Here is a 23,029-nt window from a genome sequence, read left to right as displayed (position 1 = left end):
ATTATTATTTTAAATTTAAAATAGAATTTTTAATGCTTTTTAAAAGAATTAAACTTCAGTAAAAATATCTAATTTCCAATTATTTTGACCATAACAGTAAATACCAAAGTAGACTTTAGTTTCATGCACCACACTTGCCTTTAAACCGAAACTTGAACAACCACCGCCGACCACCACCAACTACTGGGTCTGCTGCTGCGCACGTTAAGCAAAGCGCATGTTAGAGAAAACGTATTAGAATTAAACAAGTAGTGAGCCGGAGATAAATACTAATGAATTAAGAAGAATTAAATTTAATTGAATTGACTTATTCATAAGAAAACAGTAGCAATTGAGACTGAGGAAGTTCAAGAGCTATTTACAGAAAAAAAATTGTCTCATCAAATGAAAAGAAATACATCGAATCTGGCCTAAAATGTAAGTCCTACACATAACTTAAAAAAAAAACCTAAAAGATTCTTATAATTGTTTAGTTGACTTCAATTTTGTGTGGCATCAAGAGACGCGGCTTCTTAGCCGGGTGTGGGCTTTCCACTTCATCATCACCAGAAACGAAGAAAGCCGGTGAGAATTCTGGCAAAGCCGGCAGGTTCAGGTCAAAGCCCCGATTGCTGATGTGGCTCAGGGTATTGGTGGAGCCCACTCCTTCAGATGACGTCACGCCGCTAGCGCTGGTGCTCGCGCTGGCGCTCGCGCTGGCGCTATTTCCAGCTCCACCTTCATAGTGGCACCGCTTGTGGCCTCCCAAGGCCTGCCCTGTAGGGAAGCTTTTGTGGCAGATGGAGCACTCGTGGGACCTACCGCTTGGGTTCGATGCTGCGGAAGTGGTTCCACCGGCGGTGGCAGAAGTCGTTGTTGACGTTGACTGGTCGTCGTTGCCGCCTGAAAGCTTACGGTGGCTGGCTTTGTGGCCACCCAGAGCCTGGTAAGAGCTAAAAGCCTTGTTGCAAACGCTGCACTTGTAGCTAAGTTTTGGCTCGGATGTTGCCGATGTCGGTGCTGGCGCTGGCGGTGGTGCGGTGACTGGAGAAGGAGAGCGGTGGCGGATTGGGATACTGGAAGTGGAGGTGGCTCCGCCGCCGCGTGCCAGCATGATAAGGCAGAGAGCGAGGTATTCTTCCTCGGTGGCAACGTAGTCGAAACGTGGTCGCTTCGAACGCTTACGCTTGGTAAATGACTCCAGGCAGTTTAAGTTGCTATCCTCAAAGTGAAAAGGAGCCGTGGCAGCTGTTGGAGAGTTAAGAGCTTCTAAAGCCATCTGATTCAAAGAGACTGAAAAATCAAATACAAAAGAAAAGCAAGAGTGGGGAGAGATGTGGGGGATATTTTGAAGCGTTTTTTTTGTTGAGTGAAGAGTGAAAGGGGAAATGGTTGAGTTGAAGAGAGTGAGACTGAGGGTGGGGTTTTAAAGGGGAGTGGAGGGAAGGAAGTTGCGTGACAAGTGGTGAGAAAGAAAAGCTAAATTCATATAATATAGACAAATAGTTGGTTATTTGGCATGAGGTGAAAGAAACAAATAGGAAAGGGGGTGGAGCACGTTTAGTTGAGTTTTCTTGGTGGCTAAGAGCCGATTCCCCATAGAGTCGGTCAAAGAATGAAGATTGAATCTAAGAATAGTAAGGTCTAAGAAGGAAGTAGAGAGTGTGGGTCCTTTTCCAAGAGTGTGAGTTTTTAAAGTGAAAGACTTGGAAAGACAGCGTCCAAGTCAAATACTAAAACCCCAACACAGCCGAGTTCCAAAATAAAAAACGCGGTTCAATTTTGAGGAGCACCCAGGCCCGGCTCTGTCAAAGCAGCCGGGGCTAAGACTTTTCCCTGTCAGCTGGCCTTTCCACCGAGTAAGAATCAACTTAAATTTTGGGGCAGCAGCGCCACTGCTTTCTTATCAACCGCTAATTACTACTTGCCAGATCATTCGGGGAATGAACTCTCTTTCTGTTGGCAATAACAAATGGAGGCGGTGAAAGATCTCTCGTGCATGCACGTGGCCCAGAACTTTCGAACAAGTTTTGATGAGTTGATTAGATTTGTATTCATTCCACCACTTTCCACTCATTCTGACAGCAAAAAAGTTTACTACAGCGGCCGATGATTCCGAAATCAAATTAATGGAGTCAGTCTTGGCTACAGTGTGAGAATGGAACTGAACTTCAGTGTCATGTGAACAGATGGCATAGATTTTTGGGTTAAGTCCCACACGGTTTTGATGATTAATGAGCCTATAAATTGCCAATCAGTTGGACGTGGAAAACAACCCAGAATACTTCCCATTAAGTTTCTCTGTTGATGCAAAGGCTCCGACGTACGATACCTTATTTTAGTAAAGGAATATAATTATATAATATAAGATTATGAAATTGATTGGAGAGAGAAACTCTTTTTCTTCGCCCATAAAAGTTTGGGTTTGCTACATTGAATTAGCCATTAATACTATAGACTTGAGAGTCACATGAAATCCGGGAAAAATGTATTTTCCTCACGTGTTAGTTAAGGAAAATAAAATTTGGGAAGTCTCTGAACCGGTTCCACTTTCTCTTTTCCAAATTTTATGAGTTTTTGTGTTATCTGTTATTCACAGTTGTGTAATGTCATGGACCATTACAAGAGCCCTTTCCCAAATTGATCGAAAACTGAAAATTACTTACTGAATTTCAAAAACCCTTTTTGTTTTTATTTGATTGTTTGCTTTAGATTGATGAGAAAAAGGGAAAAAAAAATGGGCTTGACAGCTGTTCTCTCCATTCTTATTTGTGTCTTTCACACGCTAATTTCCATTCACATATCTTTATGTATCATCTAAGTTTTATTGGCGGTGATTTACAGTTCTTCTTCCCCCACAACAGCTTAAAAATTCTGATTTTTCAAGTTTTCATGCTTGATTTGTGCAAAAATTGAAACTTCTGATTTGGGTTTCGTTCGAAATATCATATTCTTTAATATTTCATACTTGAATTTGCAAATGAATTCTCAGAGTCCACAAATAATCAGAAAAGAAAGCGATCATATCTGATGATGATAGAAAGAAGAAAAGAGATAAAGATGTGTATATGTTGAGTTTGAATTAGAATGAGAAAGATGAGAGTACTTCATCCGATAGAGTGAGAAAATAGATATTGGTAAAACAGGTAAGCCGTCTCTCTTGAAGCAAATAAGTGACTAAAACCCAAAGGTGTCCGTCGGGAAGGTAAGATCCATTAGTTAAAGGGTTGGGTTTGGTTTGGTTCATGAATTGATCAACACGTGGGAAAGATTGACAATTTAAGATTTTTTTTTTTCTTGAAGAAAGTCATAGTGGATGGCCTGTATTAGAAAAGTAAAAGTAAAAACAGCATGGATGACCAACTTGTTCACTGAATTACTAGTATTCTGTTAGTTCACCAGAAACCCACGATTTGGCTCGCCTATATGTCACAGCTTACTACAATTTTGCAAGAAATGATGAGTGTCGGTTAATTAATCAGAAAAATGAGTTTATAATTAATGTTGTGATTGAGTTTTCAATGTTGATTGGCTCTCTAGAACGCTGCGGGGAAGTTACTCGAAACATCGGGACAATCTCGCGAACAACCGCGAGGCCGCCTAATGGCTGTAGGGTCCCCCATTGGGCCCCAGTTAAATCAGAAAATAGCCGTCCAAAATCCGAATAACAACAAATCAAAAGTTTTTCTTTTTCAGCGAATAACAAATCAAAGTTTAATCACTAAAATCTAAGAAGGGAAAAAGAAGAAAAACATTCCTCCAGATTCCACAATGTCAGATCCACTCGATAGGAGCCGTCACAGATCAACCAAATCAGCCTTAGAGAAAAAAAAAAAACAATGAATAAAGAAAGAAGCTATTCCAAATGAAAAAAGAATGTAATATTGCTTCACTTAATAATGTGCTAGAAGCTACTCGTGGGACATCTTGAGGTTTCATTTTCTTGCCTTGGGAACAAGATGTGAAGTCCATTATGATTCCCCAATAATTGTGGAGTTTATGTATATTGTCTCTGCTTTTCAAAAACACCACACCTTGAATTGAAGCTTTTAAGCAAATTTGTATACTTCTTTTAGATATTCAAGAGGTTTCTTTTGGTACCATAACAAGAATGATGTTAGCAATCGATTTTTCTTTTATGATCAGCAAGTTTTTATAAAGCGACGAAGTTGATTAATCTTATTCAATTATATCATGATAATTTGATATTCTTTTGTATAAGGTCGGTGTTTCGGATAATAACTTGGTCGGAATCAAGATATACACTAATCAAAGTGTCGTTTCTGTTACATTAAGCAGACCCATCATTTAAAAGCAAAAGATAATCCATATTTGCTTACGCTCCAAAAATTCTGATGACATTTCGATGTAGCTAGAGGCCAAAAGATGACTACAAAAACCTTGTAGCCTTACTTTCTTCTGCAACTTGCCTCTCGATCGATATGCTTTGCACAGCGATACTCTAGATAGCGAGATCCTCCACAAGCAAATCAAGATTGTTTCCCTCAAGCCAAAAGAGACTCACAAGTAACATATAATAATTTAGTCCGAGAGCAAGACGAATATAAAAGCAGGATAAGCATGGGGAATAGATGTAGGCAGCACGCAGCAGCATCACAGCCTGCCCCTGCACTCTGAGGTCATCGCTTACATAAATCACATAATCTTTGTGTTTCTTTAGTTCAGTTTCAGCCCGCCTACGTAACCGGCTGGGTGCAAAACAGAAGGCTATTACCAAACAGCAACACATGGGTTTCTCGTTTTAGATTGTCCAAAGCAGTCAGTGAAGAGTCATTGAACTTTAAACCGATCAATTCACTGTAAAGTTAGTTAGGAAAACGACAGACGTGCGATTTTTTAGCTTTCAATGTTTTTACAGGCCCAAGGTTTTTTCAAGTCGAAAAAAGAAAAAAAAAAAACTGCCGCCTGGAATCGATAACTGATGTTTATCTGTTTAGGTCTGTAGATGAGTACATGTTCAAGGAACTGATTCAGCTCACTTTGACATTTTCTTTCACTACCTGTACGGAGTAGAATTCTGGGATATGCAAAGCATCAGATGCTTAAAGACTTTTAGCAAGGGCTGGGAAAGTGTTCAATGGAAGATGGCATAAGCTGTCGCAATCTGTCCAAGTAGCGCTAGTGTTTTGAGTTGAAACTATTTTGGTTGGAGCACTTGCGTAAGAAGATTGCGACGTTATTAATTTATTATGCACGCCACTTGTTCGGTCGGACCTTCCCACCTTTGGACTAATTAATAATTTCAGACACCCACCCCAACCCGCACCAGAGCGGACGTGAAGGTCTTGCCCTATTGGTGGAGTCACGGATGACATGGAAGGAATTTCATCACGTTTTGAGTTGAAAACATCGAAAGTCCAAAAGCATGTAAGTTTGGCTTAGGTACAAGTGTTAGGATTTGGTTCCAACTCATTGCCTAAGCCTACAACCATAGAGAAGATGACATTTTGAAATCATAATTAAGACATGAAACTAAGACTGCCAAGCCCCATTTGTTGAACCCAACCCAAACTGATTTGGTCTACATCTATTTTGTTCTTACATACCACAAACATAAAGAAGCTCATCTAAAAAAAACTGGTCAGATTTGGGTGCCTAAACAACTAACCGAAACTATAACAAAAAACTAATTGATTAACTCTAATTAAACCTGAGACACTCTTTTGTCACTAATTAATTTGGGACCTATTTAGTTTTAGGATTCAAATTATTTTATTTAATCTATCCGAATTCTCAAGCAGAAGTAAATTTAAAATGAATTGAGTTCAGTTCCGAGTTCCGAGTTCCAACTTTGATCCTTCATAATTGACTTGCCCGTTACAGATCCCGGTTTGGTGGGCGTTTTTGGACATCAATATTCACGTATAGACTAAATTACCCTCTACAATTCCTAAACTTTGCACGTATGTTACCTGTCTAAGTTTTAACATTCGAAACTCGTGTTCTTTTATCCTCTTCTAGATTGATTCTGCTTTTTTTTTTTTCTTTCTGATTCTTTTGTTGTTTTATTGTAAAGTCATCGCTGGCGCAAGATGATGCAAAGAGCTTTTGTTTTCTCTTCTTCAAACTCAATCTCTCTTCAATTGTCAACACCGATTACTCCGCCTGTCAACGCCGTGTTCCCCGAACGAAACCGCGGCTGGATCGCTCCTTACTCTCCCCTCCAGCCACCGGAACTTCGCTTGCGAAATTACCAACGTGCCCTCCCTCCTCTGCTCTGCTCTGGTAATGTCGTTGTTTTGGTACTACTCCCCCAACTAAACTGGTACAGCGAAAGAGTGTTTGTTGAAGGCTATTAACGTAAAATACATGGGAAGAAGATATTTAAGCCAGGGGCAGTCTGGTCAAATGAACACCAATCGATTACGATTGGTTACTTTTTATTTTATTTTGGATTTTTTTTTTGTCAGTGAGTGTCAACTGGGCGGTCTTTCTCTCTGTAGCTTTTTCTCTCTTCTGGCAAAGCAAAATCGAAAGTATCTGATTGGGTGTGTCCTGTATTTGTTGGGTTTGAGCAGGGAGTGACTCAGTGACGAATCAACAGCAAATGGCGTCTCAAGATGAGAGAGACCCTCGGATTTCCAAAATTTCTTCTGTGATTCGTGTCATCCCAGACTTTCCCAAACCTGGTAAAGAACTTCCCTTTACTCTTCTTTGCATCTTGCTTCTTTTTTGTTTTTCTGCAACAGGTTTCTCTTTTGCCTTTATTAATGTTTTTGAGTTCTTCTTCCTTTGATCAGGGATTTTGTTTCAAGACATAACAACTTTACTTCTTGATATCAAGGCATTTCGTGATACTATTGATTTGTTTGTTGAGAGGTACAGAGGGAAAGATATCTCTGTTGTTGCAGGTAATTTCTTTTCTTAAATGCATATCAATCTGTTTTGAACACGTGAAAATCCTTTTCCCTGCTTGATTAGCAAGCCATAAGTACAAGAATTTAAGAAGTGACATTAAAATGCATCTGGGAACTGATCAAACTTCACTAATTCAGTGTTATCTGATTTTTTTTTTTACTATATTAATGTCTGTAGTATTTTCTTTTTTGATATGTAGCAATTGTGTTTATGATTTTGTAGCTGATGTAATGTTGATGCCAAAATTCAGGTATAGAAGCAAGGGGATTCATATTTGGTCCACCTATTGCATTGGCTATTGGGGCAAAGTTTGTTCCTATGAGGAAACCCAATAAGTTGCCTGGTATATCTTCCGCAGCTGATTTCTCTCATAATGATTTTTACAGTTCTGTGGGATTGAGTTCTTGTTTAGCATTGAACCTGATTAACCATTAAAGAATCACAATTTTTAATCTTATTTATTTATTCCAGCTCTACCAAAAGTGGTGACGCCTCTCTCAAAATTTTCTTTTTTTCTTTTCTAGTTAATGTTTGTCATCATGCAGTACTTCATGAATGACTCAACAAATAATATGATGTGGTTCACTATTGATAATCTTGCCTTTGGTTTGATTTCAGGAATCTCCCAATTTATCCTACAAATGCAAGCATAGTACTAATTATTAACGACTACGATTTTTGTATTAAATGTTAAATGTTTTGATCTATATCAGGGGAGGTTATATCAGAGGAGTATTCTTTGGAGTATGGAACAGACAAAATGGAGATGCATGTTGGTGCTGTGCAAGCAGGAGATCGTGCGTTGATAATAGATGATCTCGTTGCCACTGGTGGAACCTTGTCTGCTGCAATCAGGCTACTCGGTAGTTGAATTTAAATATGAATGTTGAGATCTTGCTTATTTTCATCTTTATGTGACATAAAATGCTGGAGAGTGACTGTGATTGGTCACCACAACTATAAGGGGGCATATGACTTTGGGGAGGAGAACAAGGGAGTGCCCTAGGATTGTCTTCTCCTTGGGTTTGAGCTTGCTGTTGCTCCTGTTTATCTTATTAGAACATTGCTATTTCCCTGGTTGGTTATTTTTTGTAGAGCGCGTTGGAGTGCATGTTGTGGAGTGTGCTTGTGTTATTGAATTGCCAGAGCTAAAGGTATGTGTCCTTAATCTCAGATCTACCAGCTGTTTATAGATTGCTAAGCTGTTAGGCTTCAGTTTCTTCTACCTTCCAAACTGGTCTCTATGATAATGCTGAACTTTACTTAGACTTGACTATTTTGGAACTATTATGACCAATAAAGCTACAGGTTCAGCTTATTAATATGTCTATAAATGTTCTATGGAGTAGTTTGTAGTGAGGCATGTCAAGGGGGTAATCATAAGACATAAATATTTAGAATAGTAATTCAGCTTTGAAGGAAAAAAAAAAAAACAAACAAGTGTTACAATATTGTAAAAGGAAAAGTCTGCCAGATGTTGCTTATGGTAATTAGACTTGGTAGGCAAGTTTTTTGGTGCCATACTAGGTTAAAGGAGGGATATCTTCTTTGCTCTAGTTTCATATTGCAAATGTCATCCTCTTTTCCTTTCTTTTCTGAGCCTAGGCCAAAACATATTAGGGTTGACAATAAGATCATAAAGATATAATTCCGTTGTCATCTTCAATATGACTATAATTGTCCTTTTACGTATTTGATGTAGGGTTTTAAGGAGCTTGGGTTCTTATTTTTAATGTAATTGCATTCATTCACTAGTTTTTGTCCTTTTTGTTCACTGGAGGTTTGAACGTTAGGATCTATGTTTTCTCTCTTTAAAAAAAGTTGGAAAATGAACCTAGCAAAGTTTATGGCAGTAAATTTCATGTAATGATTATCATTAATTTAATTCAACTATAGCAAAGAGGCATGGATATAATTCCACATTGAAATTAGGTCATGTATTGACAGTAGGCCAATAAATACAACTATTAACTGCATTGTCATTTCAGTTTGTGCTATATGTCCGTTTTGCTGTCTTGCCAATTCCTTGTATCAACTAGTAAAGCTTTCAAATTACAGACTTGTGTATTCTGTTGGTTTCTGACTTCTCATGTGCCATGCGTCAAGCGTAAAGCATATTATACTCTTCTAGTGTTATTTATGCATTGCTATTTGCTTTCTTTTTATTCTCTTCTCCATTTATATTTCAGGGTCGGGAACGGTTAGGAGACACACCACTGTTTGTTCTTGTAAGCTCCGCATGATCTCAGAAGTTTTGCAGTCAAAGAGCCTGTTTATCGGCCTTTTGAGTTTGCAATATAGCTAGCCCGAAGCCCAACAAACTACTTGGTTCAATAAAAGGGCTACGGTTGGTATTTAAGGTCACATTAGATTGAACTAAGAACTATGATAAGTTTAGGTATTGTTGACATTCTTGTCTGTATCTCTGAAGAGAGTCTGGAGGTGAGTGTCTACTACAAAGGTTGTATTCCTGCTTGCACAGATGGTTGGATTGGCTTTTAATTGAAAGGTCTTGTTTGTTGATGCAAGAGATTCTCTTGTGAAGGCCATTGTTTTTGTTGTCAAGCTGAATTCACCCCTTGCTGACTATTGATTTTGGCACTCGTATATTACTTTTTAATCCCATGTTGCCGCGTGAAATAAGTTGGTGATGGAGAAGATCACAAAGGAAAGGAGACTCCAGAAGGGAACAAGTTTGTTCTGTCCAATTTTCTATTCCAAGAAAGAAAATCAGGAGGATAGGAAAACCTCTTAGTTGTATCTTAGCAATATAAAAACATTGTAGTATGTATGTCGGAAAAGAAAGGCGAAGTGAATTTTCGCCATGCGGTAAAACAGTTTTTTAAGCTTTTGCTTCCATGACAGTGAAGAGGCAAGGGTAAACTCCCTTGTGCTGTAGCATTTTACATTTATGTCTTTAAGAGAACACCCAAAGACTAGCGATTTTACTTCACCATGAAATTGATTTTTGAACCTAATACTAGATTTCTACCATGGCTTTCGCCTCATAGCATCAAACTAACAATTACTTGACATGTAGAAAACTTTGCCAGGATTAAGGTATTCATCGTCATAATAATATATAGAAGCTTCCCATGGCATTGAATAAATTAATGAATTCATATTTCTGTTTGCCTAACCTCATACTGAAGGGAAAAGCTAAAATATGGTCCATTTTCTTTATCCTTGCCCATCATATATAGTAAATTAATACATGGAATATAGTTGTAAGAGGAATAACTAATCTTTTCCTTAATACACAAGAATAGCAATGATGAACTAGTAGTTACTTTCAAACTGCAATTATGCTCGACGGTCTACTTGACTAAGGTTCTTCGCGCATGCGCCATGCTCTTCCCAAGCCTTTATATTCTTAACCTTTTTTAATTTTTGTTTGAAAATAAAGATTTACTAAACAAAAACCAAGCATAACAAGCAAAGGTAATTTAATTGTATGATTCATTTTAGTCAGCCATCTCCCCCCAACAAAAAAAAAAAGAGTTGGAAGTCTGGAACTGAATTTGGAAGTGGTCCCTTATTTTTTTTTATTTTTGGTTATTTTTGAGCATAAGTGGTCCCTTTATTTCACCATTATTTTGATAATAATCATTCAACCCTCGGGATTAATCTCCCTGTTTCCCATGAAATAATATAATACATTTAATAATAAAAAGTTGACATTTTATTAGTTTATCATTTCTTTTAACCATAATTATATGCACCTATAAAAAATAATTAAATTCAGTGATCATTGACTTTGTAAATTAATAATTACACGCAAAAGATAAGACAAGTGTATAAATATAATTAAATAATAGAAATTAATTCTTTTTATTACCTTCAACAATAAAAATGTCAATAATATAAACAAAAATTCTAAGGGAGGCCCTTTTTTTGTTTTTTTTTTCTTTTTAGTTTAAGAAGATCTTTTTCCTTTAATGACAATAATATATGAGCTATATAGACACTTAGCCAAAAGACTGAGAGAATATGGGGAGTTCTAAATATATATATATATATATATATAATCTGATCAATAATATCATGACCCTTTCTTTTTGGTTTGGATCCATGCGTATTGACAAAGTTGTATATTCAATTTATTATCATAATAAATGGAAAAAGTTGAATGAACTTCTAATTCAATGAAGCATTTTTTTTATTGCTCTTTAATTTCATTTGTCAATATATACCATTAGAATTTGAAGTCCTTTTTTGTATCATTTAGGGAAATTAATTTCGATATTGCAAGAATTATCATGAAATAGTTCTTCTAAACGCCCCACCCCCCCCCCCCCCCCCCCCCCCCCCCCCCCCCAGGCACCACTTGATGTTACATTATTTTAAAGGCTATTAGACTAAGGTGCGAAAACAAAAATTAAAACTTTCATTTGAAGGAACATATATATAAACTATACAAAATTAATATTATATTCTAAAGCGTGGACTGGAGACACTCATGCTTATTAACTCTTTATGCTTGATGAAGAAAGCATTGTTTTACCAACCACGTCGGCCCACCTTAACATGGCTTTTCAAAAACCAGATAATATTAATTAATTTTTTACACTCCACCCTATACTATCGGTTTGGAGACATATCCCTCTTATTATGTATCTTTATTACTTAACTCTACATGAATACAACTAATCAGTGATGCTTAGTCTTAATTAAACGAGTACGGAATTATCATCTCTTTCTCTTTGTAAAATGAAGTCGGTTACCTTGTGTTAAAATTTTGTTTTGTCAATATTTTTTATTTATATTTATTTTTTTGGTGAATTTTTTGGATTAGCTTACTTTCTTCCACCTACAATTTCTTTTTTGTGCTTAACTAATGTATGTATGAATTAATAGTGTTCACTGTTTAGTAATGGAAATGACCGGGTCGGGAATTGAGGGATGAATGATGATATTGTTTTCTAATTTAGGTAGGAATGGAACAAATGGACAGGTGGCTGAATAAAGAGCAGTCACATTGCCAAAAGGTAGGAGATGAAGATGGAGGCAAATTATTAGGTCGTTGGCAGTTTGACTAGACAGGAAGCAAGCTGGCTGTCCTGATGCTCTGTCATTTTAAAGGAAAAAGAAAGAAGAAAAACCTTTGGTAAGCTACAATATAAAAAGGTTGGTGATTTTCAGGGGAATGTGGAAAGCAAAGAAACAGCTAATTCTAAATTCCAATGAAGAAGAATAATATCAGATTTTGGTAAGTTAAAAATCCCAATGCGGCTTGGCTATGTCTTTCTTGATTTTGTTCCTTTCAGGACATGCTAGAGTTTTGTTGTTTGAAAGGTCGTGCAATGGCCGGTGCAAGTTCCAAACCACACCAAAGACTTAACGAACTTTCCTTTTAACAACCCTCAAAAATGGTCTCTGTCTGACACGTCAGTTTGTAACGAGGGTTTCGGCGGAATCATAGGGGCCAAAGTACAATAATTTGTGTGTGTGTTTATGGCTTTGTTCAGGTAATCTACTGGATTATTACTACCGTGGATTAATTTCCTTGACTAAGATATCAAGGCTGGGATATATTGAGTTTGTCATAGATATGGTGCTTAAGCTTCAGGGAATCCTGGCTTTGTTTATTTCTCATGAAGTTACTCTCTATCTATCTCTTATCGTATGCAAAAAAGTTTGCCTGTTAACAAATCTGAGTACAGATTTTCTTTCTTTTTCTTTTAGGGATAATGGGATTGGTTCTGTGAAGATATGTAAAGTATTCATTTACATATACCATGCATGTAAAACGTTAACATGGAAGAGATGCTCGAAAACAAAAAAGGCTGAGGGTATCTGTGCTCATTTTATTATAATTTTCACATGGTTAGAACCTTTTCATCGATCAGGTGCAAGCTTCTGGTGCAACTGTATAGACAATTGGCCTTAATTAGTGTCTCATTGTGTGGGATTGGGTACATGAATTATATTATGTTATTGCACTTAGTGTATAATTAAATTTAGTTGATAGTTTTCACCAATTTCTTCTTGGATTGTTCCTCCTGGATATATGCCACTTGATGAACAAAGATGACAGGTTAGCCTCCCGGGGGCAGCTTCAATTAATCACAGCCTGATTTCAGGGCTGCAATCTCAGCAAGCTTGATGCATATGAATTTGCCTTTGCAATTGCAATGGCTTAGGGATAGGTCAGTTAGTGACACGTACGCAACGCGGGAATAGGGGATGCTTTTGCAGAGTTTCTTTTGTAGTGAGGATTTGACTTGAACTGTTATAAACTGAGTTGTAAAGAGATAACTTTGTACCTGTCTTACCAATGTATGAAATTGATATATAGATGATCACAGCAAGCTAGAAGGCTTAAAGCAAAGCAACAACTGTTAGGTTCCTGCCAGTTGCCATCTAGGACAGGGAACGAGTTTGGTGTTTACCGTGTCGGGTTTTTAAGTTCATTTTAAAGAATGTCAGACTCATTTCCCACGTTCTGGCCGTCCTGCTGCTACATTTTTGTTTAATCTGCTAAACATTCCTCATGCTTATTATATTCAAGGGAGACTCCCACGTTCTGACATGTCAAAATGGGAAGAGTCTAGTCCTTATGCTTCATTTTCATGCTCCCTCAGCCTCACTGCATCGCCTGCATAATGAGACTAATTAATCACATTTAGTCACCTCTTAATGATTGTTTCTTGGACCCTTATGTCATTCTAATTGCACTTTTATCAGGTCCAAGGTGTTTAAGGGTCATTGAACCCTTTGCATTAATTTATCTATCAATGCATGAACTTGGCCACCCTATGAGTTGTACTTTGCCTGGTTTTGGCCCCACAGTGGACTCCTGGATTAGTAACAGAATAATGATTTGGAATTAAGAACTCAATAAACTAATGGAGGTCAATCCTTGCTAACATTCTCTTCTGGGTTCGGGGTATAAATATATATGTCCCTGGTTTCTGCTCACCTCAAGCACCTTTGACAGCTTCAATTAGCAAGTAGCACTACAGAAACAAAACCTCCTTGTTTTCTCCATAGCCTTCTCAGTTTTACAAGAGAGATGGAGTCACTCGCAGCTTTTCCTGATGGAGAATGGGACTCCTTTAACCGAATGTTCTCCACCGAAGAGCTTGATTTCACACAGCAAATTCTTCATCAGTTTTCTTTCCCTATGGAGCATGATGAGGGATTGAGCTTCATAAATTCATCGACTTTTTGTCCGATTCCTGAAGGCACTATGAGCATTGCTGGTGTCACTGAGAGTTTGTCATATTCTTCCAACGCTATTGACTCTACTTTTCACTACAATTCTCAGGAAAGTAGTCAAAGTAGCAATTCTAGCGGCAGTGTCTTTGTTTCCCCTCCAAATCTTGAAACCTACTGCCTTAGTGGTTCTAATCATGTTGCTGTAACAAATGACATCACCATGTCCTTGGATATGTCAATGGATATTGGCGGGGTAGGTGATAAAATTACAGGCTCATTTCCCCCAGTATTCCCAAACCTTGCAAGGGAAGACACTGTTAATGTCATTGAAGATTTGAGCACTGACAGCCTAGGGAAATTATTAGATGCGAGCCACCCATCAGCTAATACTGTGCTTGCTAACGAATTGCTACTCAAGAGGAAGTTTGACGTGCTGGAATTGCATGCTGAAGGAGATAAAATGATCATCAATAGCAATTCATCTGAGAATGCAAAGAGAAGACCGCGGGTCTCAAAAGATGTAAGAGAAATTTTGAGCTACTAGAAATAAACTAGGGCATTCTTATTCTGAAGCATATAATTTTATTATATTAGTTCTAATTCATGGATTGGAAATGCAGGCATCGAAAGTTTATAAGAATGTGCAGTCAAAGAAAAACCGCAAGATCAGTTTAAATGGCAATGAAGGAGAGAGTAACATTGGTTCGGATGGACAGAGTTCTAGCACCTGTAGTTCAGAGGATGACATTGTTTCTCAGGACACTAATGGGGTGGCAACCTCAGATTCCAAAGCTTCTCCAGCTCTTAACTTGAATGGAAAGACAAGAGCTAGCAGAGGGTCAGCAACCGATCCCCAGAGCCTTTATGCAAGGGTAAGACATTCCCTACCAGCTAGCCTAACTATCATGATTTATGAGTTCATTACTCTAGTTCAGGTGTTCCAACTATGGCATTTTTCCTAACTGCCTTTTGCTTGGTTATCACAGAAAAGAAGAGAAAGGATTAATGAGAGATTGAGAATTTTACAGAACCTTGTGCCCAACGGAACAAAGGTAAGCATTACACTTCCATATATATGAGGTTTGTATAGCTACTTAATTTATAACTAAGACACAAACACAGAAAGTTCTAAACTCATACTTCCATTGATGGCAATACAGGTTGATATCAGCACAATGCTTGAAGAAGCTGTTCACTATGTGAAGTTTTTGCAGCTCCAAATCAAGGTAAGAGAATCAATAGGATTAAATAAAACCTTAAAACAAATTATGAAAGAGTTACTTCAATACATTTAAGCCATTATTCTAATAGAGTGTTCTGTGTATGATTGCAGCTTTTAAGTTCCGATGATCTGTGGATGTATGCTCCCATTGCTTACAATGGCATCGATATCGGTCTTAACGAGAAAATCTCCACACTTCTATGACCCTGGAAGGAGCGACTACTTAATTTAATTGACAACAAATGAAACAATAAATAATAAACATCTGCTGACTTGTAGTACTCAGAAATCTGAATGAACTTCCATTTTTCAATCACGAGGAGTAATCCTTGTTTTGATAATGATATATCCCATCTGTTTTCTTTCATTTATTAGTATATTCCAACTGAATGTCCCCTAGCACATGCTTCCAGATGCGTGTGCCGCGGGGGATTGTCAAGTTACAGAAATTCAATGAATGCTTCTGATCATGAAACTATCAACTGAACTAAGCACCAAACTGGATAGAATAATATAAAGTGTACAGCAATAATGTAGCCATGGATCTGTTGCCTTAGACTTAGTTTGCGTTCTGGACGTAGATCCCAAAACTAGGGCTTTGAGTTTTGACCTCAATTTCATCAATGCTTTCAATGGTTGAGTTTGCATGCTCAATCACAATGGTGAACTCAGACTTAATACGCTAGCTGGGAGCTGCAAGAACAGAATAAAATGCTACGTTAATTATAATAAACTAATTTGGCAGGATATATAGTTGAAATTATAGGACAAAATTTTTATTCATGCTTGTAGGACTGGTTGGATTATTATTGCATCTGTACCGTCATAATTAATACCGTAATGTTAACTCTTTTGATGTAATAAAATCTTATATTAATCATCTTTTAATTTTAAATTAAAAAATTACAAATTTGTTATTTTAAGATACCAATAATCATGATTACATATCTTTAGCCATGGAATCCGAGATCTGAATAAAAATCTTTTGCTCTCATTTGGTAATTTATTTAGTGTTTTTTTTTTTCATAATTTTACGTCACGTATTAAGATCACTTTTATCGTTAAATTATTTATTTTAAATTTAGAATTTAACATTCAAAATTTAAGATTTAAATTTAAGATTTAGAGTATAAGAGTTAAGATTTTTTTGTTGATAACATAAAATTAATATGACTAAAAATTATAAAAAAAAAAAAAAAAACAAAGCGAAGCACTAATCCAGGTACACAACAAGACAAATGAATTTTATTTTGTTAAGTTCGACATGGTACTTTTGTTATTGACCAAAGAATTTGGATCTTGACGAAATTAAAACTTTGATATATTGGACCTTTGTGAAGGCCTCAGCAAGCTTACCGAAATGAGCCCGGCCCATCAAATAAATATAAGAAAAAAAAATTTTGGCTTACGTGGCATATGTCACGATGATTGCAAGTTTGCGGAGTTGGCAGTAACGCACAGGGCACGCAAGTAATTTCCTTACATCGAAAACCGCCTCATCCGTCGAATCCCACTCCGCGAAAAAAACTCTCACTCCTCAGAGCGAGAGAGAAACACTGCTGCATCCGGCATCGCCTGCATCTCTCTTTCTCTCCGCGGAAATGGCGATGGCATCTTCCGAACAACCGCTGAAGAAGCGAAGGCTGTACGAGCCGCCACCGGAGCCACCGGAAACCGTAGCGCAGCCAGAGACCTCCGTGGGTCCACCGACCACTCCACCTCCGCTGTCTCAGGAGGAGATTCTTGCGAGAAGGAGAAACAGAGACGAGATTCGAAGTGTTTACGAGAACTACAAGAGGATTAAGTCTTGTATCGCCCTGAAAGGGAAAGATGTTCGGCACATGCCTGAGCTTGAACAAGCTTACCTAGCTCTCATAACTGCTTCTAGAGGTCACCTTCTTTTACTCTCTTACCCTTCCTATTATCCGTTATTGATATTGAATTTTGATCCAGTGTGTATTGAAGCAGAAAAATTAATCCAATTAAACATGTTTTGGTAGAATCTTATTAGAGACAAAGTTCTTATTTAAACCTAAATGAGTTCAATTCTAGTTAGTGAGTAAATTTCAAGGTGTGGAATTTGTAGATAGATGATTTTGGTAACTATCTATTTTTTTTAGGAATGTTTTATAGCGGAATGGTGTATAGAAAATAATGAGAACAATTAAAACATGCGAAGCATTATTTTACGCATAACAACTAAAAAAGTGTAACACTAGAATAAATGGAGCATTAATTCATATGAAATAATAATTTCAAACGGACAACAATGAAAGTAACCCGAAATAACTGACGGGTTATTTTTATCTTGGATGTTTTGGAGAGTTTGGTTTGATGGCTTAGATGTTGATACAGTTAAGAAGTCTTTTCTTAACTTTTTCTTGAAATACAAAGTGTGGCTCTCCCTCTCTTATCTTGTTCTCTTGTACTTGTTCATGTACATCTTTTTCTCTTGTATCTGTTCTCGTACACCTCTTGTTCTCGTATAGCTTTTTCTTTATACCTCTTCCCCTTACCATCTACTCAAGAATAAATTGTATTATATTATTAATGGTCATTAAACATATTATTTCAATATTCACATAATGGATTTCTAATAGTTATTCAATATTAAAGCTCATTAACAGTTAACTAATATTAAAACTCTTCTTATATGGAGCCTTTACAATACATTTGAAGAATTTTTTTCCAAAGCTAGAACATTCTCACCTAGAGCTTTTCTCTAACTTCTCTCTAATTCTCTACCTATTCTCTTCTTATTTTCTTCCGCTTGCCACGACACTTAGTACTTGAGGAACTACTTCGATCTTCCTCTCCACCTCCTCCGGTGCACCCTTTTACTTGTTTTTGATGCTTCCTCTTCCTATCACAAGAACCCTTTTATAGAATTAATATAACTTGGTTGGATTTAAATGGAACTTCATTTCTTTAGAGTGTTTTGGATGCCATGAAATATACATAATTATGCATTAAAACTATTTTAGTAACAATGGTTTTTACTCGTTTGCAGGCTGTACAAGCGTGCAGCGTCTTGTCGCCGATTTCATTCCTCGTTATGCCTTGTACTGTCCAACTGCTCTTGAAGCTGCTACAAAAGTCATTATCAATGTGCATAACTCTAGCTTGGCGGTGATTAATAGGGGAGGAGATGCTGATAATGTTGCATTTCAAACCGCTAAAGCTTGTATTTTTGGTCTAGCTGATCTTTGTTGCACAGCTTCTGCAGAGGCACCAACATCATCAGTTGTCAGAGGCATCTGCTCAGCAGTTTTCCAGAATGTGCTCTCCTTTCTTGTATCGTCCTTTGAGGGAAAAGATTTGTTTCAGATTGTTGATAATGATATTTGGAGAATGCAGGATTCTGATGAAATATTTTCTGAGCTAAAGCAAAGATTTTCAGATGAAGATGAATCTTCATTGATTAAGTTATCCAAATTCCATGCCCTAAGTCTACTGTGGATTTTCTTCCGTTGTCCAAAGAATTTGCTTGCTGCCTGTTTTGAGCTCTTCAGGTCATCTGCAACTGAAGAAGCTGATAAAGGACTGTATTTTCTGAGACAGGCAACAGGCAGGCTTGATAATGTAGATGTCGAAAGTGTTTTAGGTAAAATAACTGTAGGGCCTAAATCATGTACAGATTCCCCTGGAATAAGCACCAAAGGCAGTTTGCTTAGTGGTGAGACACCAAGATCAGATAGTTGCTATGTCACAGAAGATGCATCTCCTGCTCTGAAGAGCTCTTTGTTGGGTCTGGTAATATTTTATTCAATCTATCAAATAAATTTCATGGAATTGAGTTGTTTCTAATTTCTTATTTCTGACACTAAAGCAATGGTAATTATTTTAATTACCTTTTGGTGTACGGATTATATTTGTCTTTGTATTCTTAAAATTTTGCTTATGTTTGTCTATTGCTCATTTCTAGTGCCATCCCATATCCTTGAATGCAGGTTTTTGGTAGAAATCCATCATTGAGAAGTTGGATGGTCTTAAAGTACAAGAACTTGTGTAAGTTGTCTCCATCTAAATCTGTGCCAGGGATTATATCTAGTTTGGAAGGAATCTTTGAATCATTTGGAAAATGTATTAGTATAGAAGTTCAAGCGGACAGTGATGAGGATGATTCTGATTCCTCGAAATTTGTTAGTCAGCCACACTTGGTGTCTAGAAGCTCTAATCAACATGAAACCTCAACTGACCAATCTGGAAGCAATAAAACCAGCAATGAGAGTTGTGCTGAAAATGTATCAGGTCAGTATCTGAAGCCTCACATTGTTCCCCTTGAAGCTAATGTCCACCTGAATACCGGTTCTGGTCATGATAGTGGAGGCTCAAGGTCCATGGACTTTGAAAGGCATGACCATGGGGATTTGTCTGCTAGCAGATCTTCTGTTGCTAGGGACTTATCAAGCCATCAGATGCTTTCACCTGTCACTAGAACACCACTGGACTTCAGGAGTAATTCTTTTGAAGGCAGAAATCACGTTAAGAATGTTGACAAGAATCAAGTTTCAAATACAAGTGGCGCTTCTGCCTTGAGATCCTCTAGTGGAGGTGTAAGCAATGCTGTGGCATCTCCCAGTAGTCGGTTTGCAGCATCATATGGTTCAGCATCTTCTCAAACTGCTTGGTATTTTGATGGTGAGCCTGCTGCCATGGGTATTTTCTCAGCTTCTCGGCAGCTATGGTTGGGAGCTTTGGGGCCTGATGCATCTGAAGGCCATATAAGATTTCAGCTTGAGAGGTTTGCTCCCATTGAGCAATTTTTCTTCTTTCCAATCAAAGGGTTTGCATTGGTTGAGTACAGAAATATCATGGATGCCATAAGGTCTAGGGATTATGTCCGTGGCTGTTTTCCTTGGCGAGTAATGTTCATGGATATAGGGTTGGGAACCAGGGGTGCCATGAATGGTGTTGCTGTTGGTTCTAGTTCTCATGTTTACGTTGGAAACGTTACAAGTCAATGGGTAAAGGATGAAATTTTGCATGAATCAAGGAAAGCGGTCTACAAGGGTCCTTACATGGTCACTGATCTTACTTGTGAATGTGCATTGCTGCTGGAATATGAGACTCCAGAAGAAGCTGCTGCTGTAATGACACATCTCAGAAAGCATCGAAAAGAAAGAAGTAACCATATGCCGGCATTTAATGCAGGGCCAGCTAATGTCTCTATGTCTCATGTTGACAGTGGAAGGTCTGGTGCTGCTCCACCTATCCATGTTGACATAAAAAATAGTAACTCGGCAAACATGTCTAGCAGCTCAATGGAACTTGTATCTCCCAAGTTGAGGGGTGAGAATCATGGAACTGCAGCACCAGTTACACATCCATATCAGTCAAACTGGCCTGCTCCAGGTTGTACTGATATGCCTGAAGGTGGGTTGAGAAAAGTTGATGGTTATGACAACAACCTTATCGCAGATCATACACAAGGAGGTAATGTTGTAATACTAACTAATTGTAATTAATACTGGCTCTTATTCTCTTATCATAGTTGTATATTAACTAACCGTATTATAGGTGGTGGTGTTGTCTCTGGTGCCTCTGGACAAGTATGGAATTATAAGAAACCTGAAAGTGAGCTGCATTTAGCACCTGGGACCATGCCATGCATGCCTATAGGAACACAGGGCCTTTCTGCTCCACCACCACAACAACTCCAGGCACCTCCCTTTATGCGACCTGTTTACCATCCTTCAAACAGTTCCTGGGATCCCAGAGGTTTGAATCACCAGTTTCCTCAGAATCCAATTTCACCAGGTGTGGTGCCTAATACTTTTCATGGCAATGCTGTTCCACCCCCCTTTATACCTGCTTCTGTGACTCCACTTGCTCAGATACAGGGACCTCCAATACAGCATTTTGAGCAGATGTTTCCACATCCTGTTGTCCCACCACCTTTATCATCAATGCCACCTCCACCTCCTCCACCTCTATCTCCGCCACCATTGCCACAGTCGCTGCCACCTTTTGTTCCTCCTCCACCTAATTCACCTCCTCCCCCTCCACCTATTGCAGAATCAACTGATACGGGAAGTTCTGAACTGTGTGTAAAGCATTGGTGGCAGGGCACATTATGTAAGAGTGGGGCTCATTATTGCACAATTTATGCACAGAGACTAGAGTCAGATCTTTGCAAATATTCAAATGCCATTTCTGAACCTGCAGAGTATGAACTTTCTTCTTCTCCTTTTTGCCCCTTTAATATATGTCCTGATTATAATTTTTGTCAAGAGTACAGAATAATTTATATTAAAAACTTTCTCCTCTGGATGTGTCTTGCAGATGGCCTGCCAAATTAGACATGACCAAACGCACAGACTTTCGGCATGTAAAGTCAACGTTCACCAATACCCCACCACATAAAGTGAGTCAATAATATTTCTTTTTCTTTTTTTAAGATTATTATTGTGGAAAGAGCTGAGTTGAATATTCTTGCAGTTTCTTTCCTTTTTTATTTAACAGAAACTGTCGTCCAGTTTTCAGTTGTATTCATTTGTGTTTTTTTGTGTTGTAGAGGGAAGTTTGTTGCTTGATCCCTTCTTCTTCAGGTGACCATAAAGGCGTAAGTGATCTCATATTAAAAAACTTATCCCTAAATAGTTTATGTTACGTTGTGTTCTTTGTGCACAAGATTTTATGTTCAAGCCTCTCATTTCCCCATTTAGATTGTTTCTAATAGCGGCTTCAGCTTGAAGCAATCTTATGCGTTGCCAAAAGTGCTCTTTTCAAAACAATTTATTGATACCTATATGAAAAGGAAAATAATAATGTGGCTTCTCTATCAAATTTCAGTAATAATCCTAATTAATTTAGAATTTCTGTTATGTAATTGCACTAAGTTCGTAATCTTGCAACTTCTTTCTCCAGTTTCAGGATTTTATCTCATACTTGAAGCAGAGGGAATGTGCAGGAGTGATTAAGATTCCAGCAATGAAATCCATGTGGTCCAGGCTACTTTTTATTCTTCCCTACTCACAAGAGGCATGTTCAATGCTTTCAGTTGCACCTAATTCATCTGAGTGCCTCATTGCTTTGGTTTTGCCCAAAGAAACAAACTTTGAGTGGGTATGAGCTACAGTGGCTTACGAGGGGGAGCAACCTAGAGTGGTTGCTTGTTTCACTCCTTGGAAATTCAAACCGAGAATGGACTCGATGGTATCTCACGCATCACCTGAAGAATTTGGTAAGGATGCTTATCTCCATCCTCCAATTGTACAAAACTTTTTTTCCCCCTTGCGAGCCTATTAGATTTGTGAGTTACACTTTGGGAACGATTTAGTTTTAAACTTAAAAATTGTGAATAAAAAATAATCTCTAGTTTTGTTTGAGAGTTCCCTATGATATAGGATTTGATTGGGAATCCTATAGCAAAGCAACGTTTCTTGTTATCATGTGGCAACGGCAGAATTTTGTTGTTAACTTACGATATAGATATTTGTATGAACATCCTTTGTAGCAGTTTGCAGGGGTAGTTACTCATCTCCATCTTCTTAAAAAAAATGAATTGACTTGTGCTTGGCCACCTAAATTAAGTGGGCGCTTTCGATTCTTTTGTTTGCCCATCATAAGAAGAGAAATTTGGTTTTTTTTTTTTTTTTTTTTTGCGTACCCAAATTATAATTCCAATTAAATAAAATGGTTTCATGAGAAGGAAAATTGACTTAGCTTTTGAATTATACACGATTATTTAATGAAGTTTTAGAGGTTATTTTGTAATTAATATAAAAAGTTATATAAATGTTAACGAGATTAAAACTAATATAATTGCCTATAAGGCTTATGTTT

At 37.6% G+C, this 23,029-nt stretch overlaps 4 protein-coding genes across 4 annotated transcripts; 3 read left to right on the top strand and 1 right to left on the bottom strand.

Moving 5' to 3' along the window:
• Positions 1 to 277: 277 nt before the first annotated feature.
• On the bottom strand, positions 278 to 1,393 carry STZ (salt tolerance zinc finger). Its single transcript, XM_007018463.3, has one exon. The coding sequence runs from the start codon at positions 1,256 to 1,258 to the stop codon at positions 470 to 472; it is 789 nt and encodes a 262-aa protein (XP_007018525.2). The 5' UTR covers positions 1,259 to 1,393; the 3' UTR covers positions 278 to 469.
• A 4,370-nt stretch (positions 1,394 to 5,763) lies between these two features.
• On the top strand, positions 5,764 to 9,386 carry LOC18591993 (adenine phosphoribosyltransferase 1-like). The gene is made up of 8 exons (XM_007018461.3): positions 5,764 to 5,903; positions 6,017 to 6,225; positions 6,519 to 6,629; positions 6,741 to 6,851; positions 7,109 to 7,201; positions 7,572 to 7,721; positions 7,954 to 8,012; positions 9,048 to 9,386. Exons 2-8 carry the CDS (start codon positions 6,033 to 6,035, stop codon positions 9,099 to 9,101), a joined length of 771 nt encoding a protein of 256 aa, XP_007018523.2. The 5' UTR covers positions 5,764 to 5,903; positions 6,017 to 6,032; the 3' UTR covers positions 9,102 to 9,386.
• A 4,417-nt stretch (positions 9,387 to 13,803) lies between these two features.
• RSL4 (root hair defective 6-like 4) lies at positions 13,804 to 15,507 on the top strand. Its single transcript, XM_007018459.3, has 5 exons — positions 13,804 to 14,539; positions 14,640 to 14,891; positions 15,006 to 15,071; positions 15,180 to 15,245; positions 15,353 to 15,507. The coding sequence occupies exons 1-5, from the start codon at positions 13,874 to 13,876 to the stop codon at positions 15,443 to 15,445; spliced, it is 1,143 nt and encodes a 380-aa protein (XP_007018521.1). The 5' UTR covers positions 13,804 to 13,873; the 3' UTR covers positions 15,446 to 15,507.
• A 1,175-nt stretch (positions 15,508 to 16,682) lies between these two features.
• Positions 16,683 to 22,723, top strand: LOC148761126 (nucleic acid binding protein). The gene is made up of 7 exons (XM_088809231.1): positions 16,683 to 17,131; positions 18,252 to 18,994; positions 19,192 to 20,677; positions 20,762 to 21,410; positions 21,527 to 21,608; positions 21,759 to 21,806; positions 22,112 to 22,723. The coding sequence occupies exons 1-7, from the start codon at positions 16,843 to 16,845 to the stop codon at positions 22,313 to 22,315; spliced, it is 3,501 nt and encodes a 1,166-aa protein (XP_088665357.1). The 5' UTR covers positions 16,683 to 16,842; the 3' UTR covers positions 22,316 to 22,723.
• Positions 22,724 to 23,029: the final 306 nt, after the last annotated feature.

Source organism: Theobroma cacao, chromosome 8 (assembly GCF_053813885.1).
Source record: "Theobroma cacao isolate CCN51 chromosome 8, ASM5381388v1, whole genome shotgun sequence".
Lineage (NCBI taxonomy): Eukaryota > Viridiplantae > Streptophyta > Magnoliopsida > Malvales > Malvaceae > Theobroma > Theobroma cacao.
The sequence above is the reverse complement of the archived record's forward strand: the minus strand, read 5'-3'. Positions and strand labels throughout refer to the sequence as shown.